Below are 14,929 nucleotides of genomic sequence, written 5' to 3'. Positions count from 1 at the left end.
AATGTAATCACAATCTGCAACTTTTTGGACCTTCTTTCTGTGAGACAACAGGGCTAACCACTGCACCAATGCTGTGTCCAAACACAATAGTTAGTAAAGATTAAAATGCAAATGAAGACTGCAATTCATTTTGTCTGCATGGCCAACAAATTGTATGCAATGGGAAAGCATGGGCTGGAGACATCAACTTGATTGCAATTTCCGTCCACTAGATGGCTCTTTCGGATCAGCAGAATATTCTTTTTAGTATGGCAACGTTTATTTTCCCCAGTAACAATGTGATGGAAATCAAGTGTCCCCTTTTCATTGATGTTTTAAGTACATTTCTCAACGGATAGCAAGAGAGGATTGATATCCAACGTGGAGTCCAACACAAATGAAACATTTTAAAGTACATTCTAAGTTATGGCCTGAAATAGAATCACAAACTAAGATCTATTGAAAACCTGACTGGAATGAAGTAAGTAGCAGTCTAGAGATGATGAGAATGTGTAAAAAGGGTTGTCCACCAAAACTACAACAGAATACAGAAAGATGCTGCTGGGGCCGACCTTACCAAAAGAAACATTATGTGGAATTCAACAATCCTTTTTCTTTCTGCAGGTCACAGATACTGGATTTGTTTCCCAGACTCAGTTCTGTGTACTGACCTCTACTGAGCCCAACAGGGTCTATAAGCTGTATTGTTTCCCACTGATATTAAAAGGACATTATTAGATATACGACTATGTTGGAACAAGAAAACGGTAAAACTTATTCACTGGTGAGTAGGTTGAATGATCTGATTATTTAATTATACCGCATTTCATTACATCAAATTAAATCTAATTTTAAAACTGAGCAGCACATATGACAGGTACAACTTTATAAAGCAGCAGTATTTTTACCCCTTTTGAAGCCATGCTGACACAGATCAGCTTAATGATGTCATAAAATGCAGGCTCCGTTCCTGGCTGTCAGTCAGGATGATGGACAGGATTGTTGCCAAGATGTCAATGACAGTCTCTTTTATGTAATCACTTGAATCTGATGGCTTCCTTTTGTTAAATTAAACTCATAATGTATCCATAAAAGTACATTTGTGTAGGTGTTACTGCATGTACAATGGTCAATTTACAAATTAACAATAATTCTGGTCTTTACCATTGTTTCATTTTTATTTTACTACATGAAAGAAGCCACATACACGATTTTAGAGAAGTTACTGTCCTCGATTGTCTCAGAAAAACAATATGACCAAAGGCAGTAATAATGCAATTTCTACTATGCTTTCGTACTCTGTTCTTTAAAATAAAAAACAGAAATATTCATTCAAAGCAGTGATTATTTTCACTTGGTTTCAACAGTAATAAAACTCTGTAAATACTGAAAAAAACTATACAATTCATGAATTTCCATTAATGCTGCCTGAATTTACCTGTTCAATGTACCAATACGAAGTTATTAGGAACTTAACTTGTAGTTGATCAACGGAATAATCGGTGTAAGAGGATTTAATGTGTTGCGTAGGGGACGACTCAAGGGCATCTTTGTGTCTGACCAATGAACTGTACACATCTGGAGCTTAAACTGTAATGAAACATTTACATTTATGTGAGGAGAGGAAGAAATTATGAGGTAATGATTATAATAAAAGTCAAGTGTGCATCAATCATGTGATATGAGATATAATTAATCTAATAGCCATTGAAATCAATATAGATATGACTTTTCAAATTAGAAGCTGACACCAACAGAGCAATTATTAAGTCAATTGGTCACATGGTGCTTTTCCTACCATGACTTATATGGTGAACCATCAATGTTATCTTCTTTCATTCTTATCTTATTTCATGTCTGCACTTTGAGCTGCATCCTATATATGATAGGTACTCTATATATAAAATGTATTATTATTTCTCACTTATATTGTTTAATAATAAAAAAAATACATAATTTAAATTAAAAACAACTTTGCTAAACCAATAGCTATTTCCCATAAATCGGTGCGGAAACAGTAAATTAGGTAACTTTCAGCAGAGCAATCATTAAGTCATTCGGGTTTCCTACCGTGACTAACAATATTGAACTTATTTCATGTGTTTGATTTTATTGTAAAGCACTTTGAGCTGCATTGTACGTATGAAAGTTTCTGTATGAATAAAATGTATTACCATTTCTCACGTAATTTTTTTTTTAACCCAATTTATTGTTTATTGATTTAAGAATAAATAAAAAAAACATCATATTGCTAAGCCAGAATCTATTTAACGTAAATCAGGTAACTTCCGGCTGCCATCTTTGTTTTGGTGCAGCGGCCAAGCTGCTAGCTTCACGTCTAAAGCTAATAAAGTGTAACCGAGTTAGGTCAACTGACCAAACAAGAGAAAAACTCAACGGACGTAGTTGGAAACACGTTTTCTTTCCCAAGTAGCCATGTTTGAAGCTAAAGGAGGAAACCACCGCACTGGGCTGCTTACCGTCGCCAGGTGGACGCGACCTGTCCCCGGTCAGACTCCAGCCTCCTCCACCTCCAGGGCTCCGGCCCCGGCAGCGTCGCATCCATCCATCCGGCGCAGGCGTGGTGAGTGGAGCCGCAGGCAGGGGGCGGCAACATGGCGGTGACAGCCCGAGCACTGAATGGAGCACGTGCACACACACACACACAGAGACACACAGACACACACACACACACTCTCAGCGCAGGTCAGTCACTTGGCACCGACTACACACCGGTTCTCTCTCACCGGAACTCACTCAGTGGATGTGCCCGACTGAGTGAGCTCTTGTTTTGGGGGCTTTTGTTTTATTTTTTCTTGTCTTTTCATTTCTTCTTCTTCTTCTTCTTCTTCTTCACGCTCCAGAGCAGCGATTAAAAAGCATCACCGGGGTGAACGCGTCTCAACTCGCCCCCTCAACCCCCGCCGCTGTCGTGGGGGGAAATGACAAGCGAGAGACCGGTGACAATGCCGGGCTCCGTGTCGCTCTCGCACCGACAACCTCCTCCAGGTCACGGGCAGCACGCGGCTGCCGTCTCCGGTGAGGCAGCGATGATGTCCGGCTCGGGTCCGGTGCTCCTCCCGGCTGGGATTATCAATCCGTCGGTTCCAATCCGGAATATCAAAATGAAATTTGCGGTTCTAATCGGACTGATCCAGGTTGGAGAGGTTAGCAACCGGGATATTGTGGAAACGGTGCTGAATCTGGTAAGTCACCGTTTTATCTAAACGTTGTTGCCTGTTAATCCTGAACCCAGAACCATAAATGTTGACATATGACAAAACAAGGTTCCTTCAACCCTAATGATCATTAACTTAACTGCAGCCCTGCTATCAAACGTAAGAGGACAGGGCAGCAAACATGTAAAAGTCCCACACACACACACCAACACAAAGCCAGTTCTTCATTTAGAATAGTTTTTATTTACATGGCACAGTTACAAACTCTGTTGCCCAACAAATCAATAAGAGATAAATAATTAAAACAATAAAATAAACAAACCCAGCTCAGATAACATCAGGGGAAAGGCTTTCTGGTGGAAGTGAGTTCATGAAGTTTTAAATCCTGACTCCACTGTGTTTACTTGTAAATGGCTCAGACCTCGTGGATGATGTCAGTGAAGGTGAAGTGAATACCTGCACAGATTAAAGTGTAATGTGAGCACTGGATTTCAAATGGCATTTATGTCGATGCAGAGTGATGGAGAATACAGCTGCAGGTGAGATGTAGAAAAACTGCTCAGAGTTTGGATGAGCATATTTGGGCAGTGCAGCTTCTGTATTCCTGGGTACTGCACCTGTTTCCTCACTACAGTGGGAGTATACCCTCTCCCTGAATTTATATTGCCCCACGCAGGGAGTAGTTTTCTTTAGCTTTCCCCCGTTTGTCGCAACAACGTGAGAGGAAAATGAGAAGGAACGACATGTCAGGACAAAGGAGTTTGGGATTTGGGCTCATACAACGACCAGGGTTTCCTCCATTGTCACAGTTCAACATGATGTACAGAGCCTGAGCTGATACCTTTTGCTTTGACCAGTTGCAGGAGTATCACAGCAGAGCCTGGTTGCAGTGTTGGGCCTCTCCTTGTTGGCACCCGAGAGATTAATTACGACCTGTTCTGGCACAGAAGAAATCCACTTTGTGGAGTGGGACAAATTGTAGCCCTTGGCGTCTTAGACATGAGCGTAGCACTGCAATAGCTGACGTCTCTGACACCCTTGCCCTCTGCACACTTTGCAGGGCCATTTTCACACAAAATGTGCCCAAGGTATAACACACTGTAGTCCAACAAACACTGAGTGCAGATCATTAATGTCCCAGCTGATTTAGTCTGTGCTCCTTTTCTTTCAAAGTAATCCGTGCATGCTACACACAGTAGCGCACATTTCTCAGTCATCTACAGGTCTCAAGCGTTTGAATGACACATTTTAATTAAGAGAGGTTTAGGGGTTTCAGACACATTTAATTCTACTTGTTTGCACACAGAAATAAAACCTCCATCGAGATTATGTGCATTCAAATGAACCACATTTAATACAGCAATTTTGGGAGAAGATGACACAGTAATTGTGATTATATCCGCCTCTGCGTCTAAATTATATTAAAAAAATGTGCATAAATAATACTACACAAGGCAGATGCCAGAGAAAGCTCCATGTCTATAAGATGTCATGACTACAGGAATTTTTATGCTTATAAATTCAGTTTTTTTTTTTTTGAAGTGTAGAGCGGATGTGAAGATCCTGAAGGATTCCTAACTGTATCTCGTGGGATCCAATTTGTGGAGTAATGAAATAATAATGTTTATCTCCATCTACAATCTGTGGGTGGAGGATCCTGTTCGGGAACGTCTTTCATGAAATGTGTCTTTTCTCCTATCTTTCTTATTTAGCTTCTTTTTAAATGGCAAGATTGGAATTTTGATGAAAAGTAGATCTGATTTTACTGCTAGTACTGGAAAGAAGTACTGTAGTCTTTGAAATCAGGTATATTATGAAATGGAAAACACCATTCAGTGACACTGAATTACTGAATTAGACACTAAACACATAAATTATAGTTTTCCAGAACACTCAGCTCTATACCTTCACACTTAACAACTATTTTGGTTTCATCATATGCAGATGAAGTAAATTATTCACTCCATTATTTATGTTTGGTGTCATTGGGACCTGGCAACTTATTATGAGCATAAATTGAAACCATAGACTGTTTATAAAGATGGACGACATGACAGCTCCCCAAAAGTGAAGCCAAAGCATCTCGATGGCCTCCTGGCGGCTGGCTGCAGTATAGGTCATAAACCCAGCCCCCTCCATGTTAGTGGATTGGACATAAATCCAGTAGGTTGGGTAGGTTTTGTTTTAATAGTTATTTAATCTTATGAAAATGCGGTGAAACATCATGACTGACACCTGCGAACTGCGACTTGGGAATGGTGTGTGTATTAGTGGGATTTGTCATCTCTTCTGCACTCTAATGCATTAATGTTAGTTATAGTAATTATTCGATAATGACATTAACAGAATATGTTGATGTGATTGTTTTTGGGGGCCAACTATTCTCAAAGTATTTTCAATCGAATTAGTTTTCAGCTGACCACAAACACAGGTCATACACCAAATCAAATTTGCTAGAAGCAAGACAACATTGCTTGTTGTCTTCTATCTGTGACGTTAGAAAAACAATTATCTGTGCAGTTTATAGTCGTCTCTCCCTTTTTGTAGTCTGTCTGCTGACTCTCCGCTCTCTCCAAGATGAGAAAGTAGAAAGTGGATATTTTTACTTTGCTATTTATGAATCATTTAACAAACACTTGTGTGACATAACTGAACAGCCTGCATCTGTATGATCAAAGTTCAGTGTGATCTGATGTATACTGAGTCTGAGAGATGTGTGACAGGAAGTCAGTGTGACCAGTGAGATGAGGAGAAAGCTTTTACAGCACATTTTCACCTCGAACCTGACATTTGGGATTAAAGGAGCTCCCCTATGCGGTCAACACATGGGTCATATCAACACAAAAGAAGAACATTATAGAAATCCAAATCCTATTCTTTACCAAACAGTCACCTGCTACTTGAAGGCTGGATCTGTGATGTGAATGTCACACAATTCACATGGCATCCAACAGTGGCAAATATCTCATGGTGGACTTCCACTCCTCTAACACAATGCACTTACCCAACATCCATTTCTATGCTCTGGTTCATATTTTACTGAATTAATCAAAATAACTCTTTCTTTGTAGGATTTGACTGTATTTTCGCTCATGGGACACACTGGTGAAGTGTGTAGCATTTGTTGTGAGTTTAGGTGTCCCATAGAAAGTTGGATGAACACAATGCTGCAGGAGGGGATTGAAAAGTCTCTGCAGTGAGGATGTTGGAATTCATGTTCTGAGACTTTTTAGAAATGAATTCAAGCACTAGACCCACTATTCTCCATGAAGCACAAAACTGCCAACATGATCTTTCAAGCCTTCTGGGTATGAGTGTTGGATACTAAAAAGAGTTTTAGTGGATTATCACTTTTATGACATGTTTCACCTTGCTGGCTAACAGTCTGTAAAGAGGAAAAGTAATTCTCTACCAGGGTTTTTTATTAAAGCACTTCCAGATAAAAGATCTACTAACAGGCGATTATCTTTAGTTTGAACTTTTCATTGGTGTGATTTTACAGTTAATTCTGTAACTTGCTCCGTGCACAAAATGGGGAGACCCACCTATCGCTTATTTGATATGACCTTTTATTGCCAGCTTAAATAGAAGGCAAACCAGCCTGCTGAGATACTTGATTGAAAAGCTGTCAGATTCTTTGTATTTTATATGCCCTCACTGCTTCATTAAATATATGATCACCAATAGTTGCCAGATCAGTTATTTCCATTAGCCTAATGACATTACGCTTGCTCCTACAATTATCCTTATGACAGCTCCAATGATGCACATTGGACTATGATTTGTAATCACTGATCCTTGCTGTGTCTGATTAAGATGCTATTGAGAGCAATTTCACTGAGTCAGAACTGAATAAATGAAGGAAAAGCTGTAAGGTGAAGCTCATTTTTATCAAATAACCTGTTGTATTGAAAGCCAAAATTTGTCAGGATGCCTTATGTATAAGTTTGATGTGACTGGAGTGTTGGCATATGAACAATGCAAATACACTCCAGACTAGGTGTCAGCAGAAAGCACTGGAGCTTAACTGATGTGTCTGTCAGTCACAATTAATGGTCAACCAGTTGGAACTGCAGACAACTTGGCGTAGCAAGGAACAAATCGTTTTGCGGTGTCAACTATAATAGCTGCCTGGATATTTTTTTTTTTTAGCAGCAACTTTATGTGTTATGTGATGGATGATAGGCGGACTAAGTATGGGACATTAGAGATAAAGTTTCTCATCCAATCTATGTCTAAGATGCTAAAATTGTGTCCAACTATCCCTGATAAAAACGAAAAAAAAGATGTTATTCATCTTTTATGTATATGCTCCTTGAAAGGAAAGCTGTAATTAAGATAATGTGTTAAAAGACAGGTTTTGAAGTTCTGTCTTCAAGGTTGATGTAATTCCACAGGAATTAAATGAAGTACAAAAGGGAGCTTGAGTGCTGCCATTTTACCTCAAGACATTATCCAACTTGAATCTTTAAAGTTGGTTCTTTTAAAAGACTTGGATATGCATCAGTGTATCAAGGTCTGTCCTATACAAATTGAAAGTGAACGCTAACCCAGTGATAAAGGTGTCTTCTGTTGTTGGGACTTCCTTATTTCATTGTATCTCATTTCTGAGATTTGTAGAGTCATATGAAATGCTCACTATCTGGTGCAAGCAAGTTTATGTCTGAAGAAGAGCAACAGTTACTGAATGAAAAGATGACTAAAGATTTAAAGATGTTAAGCAACTTGTTTCAACTCTGACAGTTTTTTATTGTTCAGTCATAGATAGCTTCAAATAAGGATGAAAAAGCAGGAAAAGGAAGCATTGGCACAATGTAGTTATATCAGAGGTAGAATATGTAGTTTTTCAGTATTGAGTGGTTAAGTGTTCCACAAAATTTGAACATGTGAGAAAACGTAATACTTTTTGGAATAATGAGTAGCTGGCATCCTGTGATCTCAGTGTGCATGGGTTTATTTTAAGTTCTGATTTCTGTGAAATGGGGAGGTGCTAATTCATGGAGAGTTGCCGTTGGTAATGATTAGCAGGTTCCTAGTCTGGCTTGGATGAAAAAGGAAGCCATTGGACTGAGGGCAGATTTAGTGATGTTCTCAAATAGTTTTGGGTTTTCCTTATTAGGCCAGCGGTTGCAATTTGACAAATTGGAATATTTAAATGAAGTCAGGGTCTCTATGCTCTCTTCAGTGCCCTTGTGGTCTGGTGGTTGCCCGTCACTTCCGTCCGAGGGGGGAAATAGTGACAGCCACCATGATTGAATGCTGTTACACCAGTGGTTGTCATGCTGAAAAACAAAATGGCTTTCCTGATGGGCTTCCCCACCAACACACCAAGCTGTTAGTGGAAGAGGAGAGGAGGTTTGTTAGAGAGGGGACCCTTCTCTCTTTCCTGGTCAAATCAGGATGGAGGGATGAGGAGCAGGGTGTGAAATATGCTCCTCTTCACCCTCTCTGCCATCTTGGACTGGACACCTTCACCCACCCAGTGTGGTCCACAGCTTTCTACACCACTTTGACACTTTGGAAGTGTTTATTGGATCGAAAGGCGTGAAAATGAAATCAAGGCTCCCCTGAAACAATTAACTTGCTTTTTGAACCCTAACTATACCGAAGCAAAACCTCAATGTTCACCAATTGCTCCTCAAAATCAAAAAAACAACTTAAGTCTGCAGCTCACACTGTTGTCAAGGAACAGTCGGTATATCCAGACATGCATAATAGATAAAAGACAAGGATTGAGACTTGTGTGGAGCCTAAGCTGCTTTCAGTTATAGTTGGCCTTCACTGTAAGTATCCCTCTGCTGCTGTTGAGTCAGTTACACACTTTGATCAATCTTGGATCAATATCCCCTCTGGGCACTGGCACAGTTTTGAAAATGTCACACTCCAGTTCTTTGTTTACCACGTTGTTTTTATCCTTTGTCTTTCCTTAAACGTTACTTAACACATTATTTTCTTTTTTGTCTTTACTGCAGAGCAATTACAGGTATGCATGTATGTTTGCCATTACCTTGAGACACATTTAATAACTGATATACATTATTTTTCCTTTAGGGCATATTTCAAAAGTTTTGCAGAAAAAAATACCACAAACTTCACAAATTTGCAGTGACATGAATAATGCTACTAACATTATGCTCTGGTTCTGGACTTGTTAAACATGGTATCGAGCAATTCTGGGAGAAGTATCTTAGACTTGGCTGCTGACAGCCTCACTCCTGTGGCGCACTTGAAGATGTGTTACCCCCAGATGCTGCCACTGTTATGAACGTTTGCATATTACCTCATTAACATCATCACGTTCCCTTTGTCGAATATAGCTTGAACCGGATTCTGCCTTTTTTCGTTATTGGTCAACTGCCCTGATCCCCTGACTCCACTACATTGTCATCTGTTGCTGCACAGAGCAGACATTTGCAGTTTATTATTGTAACATTCAACTAAGTATTGATAATTAGTTTTTTACAAAGTGCAGTATTTTATTATTGGATGTGGACGCTACCAGTGATACACAAAAATGAACCTAATCTGTTTTACATCTTTAAAAGAAATGAAATAGGCCGTAGGGCTGGTTGGCCAATTATATAAACAGTATTAACTGTGCAACACCAGTAACACTGACTGCGACAACCCTTCTTTACGATTATGTGTTTTTTATTCCTGCTCTGTGCTCTCTGACCTTAATGTGGAGTAGGTCAATGAAAGATAATTTACCTACATGAATCAATTAAGCATTACATTGCTGCTGTTAATGTACCTGAGATAGTATCCAGTGAGCTACATGCGCTGTATGGCAATGAATGGACTCGTCAGCATTTATCAGTAATAGCAGTGTTCATCTTCATGAATTCTTTACCAAGCCTTTTACAGTTTCCAGTTTGAACTGTGTGCATGGTAAGGGGAGACACTATGCTAAATTTGTGCTTCCTCAGTAAAGTGTATTTTTCTACTAAGCCATCCAATTTCTGCCGACAGCATTTTCAGCAGATCTACTCCAAGATAATCTTCTTAGGATTTGAGGGAAAATTGAAATTCGGATTCTGTGCAAATTTGTTTTTGTTTAAAAGTAATTTACCTGAACTGTTGGTTGATTCGTGGACCATGCGGATGTGCATTTTCCCTGTCCTCAACCAAGGACAAAATGAAGGCTGATGAAGATATTGTGTGGACTGCCATGTCTGCAAATGTTTTTGTTCTCTCTGCTGTCTAAGCACCATGATATTTGAATGTTTCTATCTTTCCTGTTGTGTTAATTATGTTGATCCACTTGATATTTTGTATTCTTAGGCTTTTTTCCATCTCTTGTCTGTAAAATACAAAGTGACGGAGAAACGGCAATATTTGTGGTTGAGGATTTTATCCTCATACATGCAGCTTTTTTACTTACTTTGCTTCTACTTGTCAAATTAAAAGTGTGCTACATTCAATTTTATTCCTTGTCCATTGTTCACTGCTTGTAATTTTGCAAGCATATGATTTTAGGCTAGCTCTGCAAGTCCATTTTCTCTACATAACAACATCAGCAAATTGGAAATGCTGTTGGGTATGGACCATTGTGGTTTCATTGATAACGAACTGGCAGCGCCTTAAGGAAATGCTGGAGAGATGGGTCAAACCACTACGCAAAAGCCACAGATCTATTTTCTCTGCTTTTCCCTTTGGCCTTCGTCTTTTCTTGCTATTGTCGTCCCCCTTACTTGCTCATGCATTTTCTTTCCCCTGGAGAGATGCTGATGGTATATTATTTGGCTGCTGCCTACATTTGTGTCGGGGTGCATTGTGGGATACATCTTTCAGCTAAGTAGAATTTTTCTTCACCAGTGGCACAGCTGACTCTTGGTTGTGGGGCTTCTGTTGCAGCAGCTCACCTTTCCTTTCAGGGCTTTAGTGATGGAAATGTGTTGCTCTTCCACAGTACGATGTGGAAAAGTGTTCAGAATCCTGTTGAGAGAGGAAATGGACTAAAATAGAAGAAAAAAACGAAGAGAATATTTAGGAAACAGTGCAGCCAGTATGAGCTGAAGGTTATTTATTTTTGACGTTTTTTCCTGTTGACAGAAAAATTAAAATAACAAAAGCATGGAAATATTATTGTATATATGTATTTGTGCATTTGAAAGTCAGTATCTCCAAAAGGACATCACTCTGTTTCTCTAACAGATGACAACGTCTCTTTAAACCAATATAGTGGACATGCTATTTTCTTTCAGGTGAAATAAGATGAATTACATCTTCCTTTACCCAAGGAGCTGTTGATAACCATGGAACAAATTTGAAGTTATTAGTACACATTTCATTGGCAGGACAACAGGATCTTAATCGTCAAGACCATTGCAGGCTACATAAAAGTTTGTTGGATCATCAGCAGCAAGTGACAACAATGTGAATGCTCAGGCTTATACTCCCAGGTGGAGCTGGTACTGGCAGTAAACCAAATCCCAGCCTGGGTGTTAATGTGTTGTCTCCCCCAATTGGGATAAGGCTGTGTGCACACATGCTCATTTCTATGGAGATGAGCTGCAATCTTTGATCAGGCAAACATGCAAAGTCATATTGCTTGCTGCAGCACGGGTGAGCGCCGGTTACTGTAGCAAAGTGTTAACATTGCAATGCAGATGCAGCGAAAGCAAACACTGCTTCATGTCTAGATACTGAAGGTGGAGAGAAAACCTGTAGCTGTAAAAAGGAAATATTGTCTAATTTGTATTTACCTGCATTTATGAAAGAAGGCATGGATACATATGAGCCATTACCGATTAAACATTTAAGAAATATGCTTTGTTTATATGAGATATGTGGTTTAGCTTGTGTTTGACACACAACAAGTAAATCCAGAGTCAGTCAGCAGTGTAATTGGATTTCAGGCAACAATTGTTTGAATTGTCTCTAGGTCAAGAAATTACTTTTGCCTCCTTATGTCATGAAACATTACAAATGGTTTTGGGCGGATAAAGATTAAAAGACCAACAGTATTTGCTTTTATTCACAGCGACGTGTCACTTTTGCACACGCAGACCTCATCTTTTGCATTTCGTTTTAGCCGTAGTTTGTTTTCTCAGCTTCATTAGTATTTTGCAACCAGGCTGTGAATACAAAAAAGCAAGTAAATCATAGTTTATGATTTGATTAATTTTAGATGACAGTTAATTTAAAATAGAAGTTCCTAATCTTCTAGATATGTTTACATTTGGATCTCAACCGATTTACTGCTTGGCCGATAGAATTGGCTGATGTGAGACTTTCACAGATATTGGTATCTGCATTTGTGTTTGCTGATATGAAAACCGTATTTTCCTGAATAAACAATACAGAAAACATGCTTTTATCTTTGCATAAAAAAGAAATGGTTTTGTAATACATCAAACCTCAATAACATCTCCTTATCAGTAACTGCCATCATTGAAGGATCCGTATCCTGTGCACCAGCTATTATAGGCTGTGTAAAAAGAGAGTAGACCTGTGTCTGTCTGTGCTGTCCTGTATTGTTCTTAATGCACATACATGTTCATTGTCCTACAGTGTTTGCCTCCTCATTGATAGGTGGTCTATAACCAATTTCTTTCTCCATCTCTGCTAGTGACAGATAGACAGAACACACACACAACAGAGACTAGCCCACTTTATTGCTGTAGCATAAGACATCTGAGGTCCGTATTACAGGGAAGGGACAGCTTTATAATTCTCTGTTGCACATGCACCGCTAGGCAGTTAATGGTGTGTGCTGCGAATACAGATTTCTACATTGAGCCCGACAAAGCAGGCATTGTTGATGGGATGATTCCGCTTCAAATATATTGTCATTTACACTCCATCCCCTTTGGTCTTGAAGTGCTTCAGCTCTCTTGCCTGTAGCGTGTTGTCTGTAGATGGCAGGATGCTGCATTCATCCCGCTTTCCTGCTTTTTTTGCCATCCTGTGAAGGTTTTGATAAAGGTTAGTGTAATCAATCTAGCAGATGTTTATATTTATTGCTCCAGCACAGCTGGGATGTTTCCATTTCCTGCTGATGTTGAAGCATGAAGGACTCTGATAGAAGTAGATCGCACACTGATTTAATGTTGCTGAAGTAAAGGAGGGAATAATGGAAGGCTTACTGAGAGTTAGGGGTTTGGATTACAATTAATACTAAGGGATCAGCTTAATGAACGAAGACACCGCTCGCTTTTATGGCTCATTATCCTCCCTGCCACATTCTAACATTCTTTTTATAATTACTCACTTGGACATTGTCTGCTGTCTACTTGATTTTACATTTGGTTGAATGCACTAACTTTTAAAAAACAGTTTATTATTGAATATGTAGTTATGCCTCTAATGAAGATTCAGTGGTGCAGAACTTGTAAATTGAAGTACCATTTACTGCTAGATCCTCTGCACAAAAGGGATTCTTTAGGTACATGTAGCTAAAATGAATGCATTGCAATGTACTACACTGCATTAAGTATAATAAACTGACTGAGTATAGATTCATGCAAAAAAATGAATTGGAAATGGCCTCTCAATCAGTTCAGATCAATTGTGGGATATTTTTCAGTTGCAGGAACGTCAGCATTTGTCCTCTGATATCTGGGATATTGTGATTCTTGGTTCATTTTCTTCACCACTGTACTATTACACTTTATATAAGAAAGAAACCTGTACAATAATAAAAAATACAAAAATCCCATAATCATTTATGAGCAGTTTAGTTTCAATTTCAGATTTATTTTTGCATCTGAATGCCTCGTCTTTAAATTCTGCTCAGGGCGACACAAAAACAGTGGACCAATTTAACTGGTCCATATTGCACTGTGAATCTCTTTTTGTAGCTTTGAGGAAGCGACTCAGCCTCTGGATCTTGTGCGCATGGCCTCATGGAAGCCCAATTTTCAGCAAAGGCTAGATGCTGAATGTGTGTCTCGGGCTAATGCTATTAGTTGTGAGACTTGGACTGCTTTGAAAGGAACATCTGCCTGGAGAGCCTCACTGTTGCTCCAGAGTCTCAAGCAGAGACGGATTACTGCTGTGGCATTTGGCTGAAAATGATTCAGCATGGAATTAGATGGGATATATGGAACACAGCTTGGGACAGTGTGACAGTCTTACTCCCCTTGTTAATATGAATACAGGGTGTTAGGACTGGTGAAAGACTGCAGCGATTGCTGAATCCTGGCATCATGCTTCTGACCGATAATACATGCTTTGATTAATGTTTGAGTACTTTATCTCATATTCCCCTGGCTTTGGGCCGAAATCCCCCACTCTGGACACATCTTATATGTGCTTGCTTCTATAAATTGTGTTGGACATATTTTATTTCTCAGCAGGTTGGTCATATGAAGCTTTTTAACAGCTGCAGGCAGTTTTTAGATTTTATCACAGTATCCGACCTGTCAGTCCCTCCTCTCCCCTATAGAGCATTTTTGCACTTTAACAAAATAATCTAGTGCATGCAGTTTATCAGAGAAAAACCCACAAGAAAGTCAAAGTAAACTTCTCAAAGAATAATAAAGGGGTGCAATGATTAAAATTCATGAATATTCCAATATTAACATCATATAATAGCAGCAGTTTATCAAAGGAATTGTATTAGCTAGCTTGTAAAAATGTGTTTTGTGTCACTCAGCCACAGACAGTGAAATATTTTTGAAAGTGTGAAATAGTTTAATGTTTAATGTGTTTAGATTTGTATTTTCCATCACATTTATAGCAGTGAACGTTGTCTGCGTCAGTCTGGTTATCTGAATTATCTCTCAGCTCAAACCAGTCTGACAATTCTCCTCTGACCATCATGA

General features: G+C 39.2%; 1 protein-coding gene across 4 annotated transcripts in view; it reads left to right on the top strand.

The window, feature by feature from the left end:
* Nucleotides 1-2,283: 2,283 nt before the first annotated feature.
* nbeab (neurobeachin b) overlaps nucleotides 2,284-14,929 on the top strand; it is a 178,802-nt gene continuing 166,156 nt past the window's right edge. For 2 of the 4 annotated variants that reach the window (XM_034605172.1, XM_034605170.1), the window contains exon 1: nucleotides 2,618-3,185. In XM_034605172.1, the coding sequence (XP_034461063.1) occupies nucleotides 2,922-3,185 (264 nt within the window). In that variant the 5' untranslated portion in view covers nucleotides 2,618-2,921. Of the gene's footprint in view, nucleotides 2,564-2,616; nucleotides 3,186-14,929 lie in introns of those variants that run through there. The other 2 variants (XM_034605171.1, XM_034605173.1) reach the window with 2 other exon arrangements.

The sequence above is a fragment of the Hippoglossus hippoglossus genome, chromosome 13 (assembly GCF_009819705.1).
Source record: "Hippoglossus hippoglossus isolate fHipHip1 chromosome 13, fHipHip1.pri, whole genome shotgun sequence".
Lineage (NCBI taxonomy): Eukaryota > Metazoa > Chordata > Actinopteri > Pleuronectiformes > Pleuronectidae > Hippoglossus > Hippoglossus hippoglossus.
The sequence above is the reverse complement of the archived record's forward strand: the minus strand, read 5'-3'. Positions and strand labels throughout refer to the sequence as shown.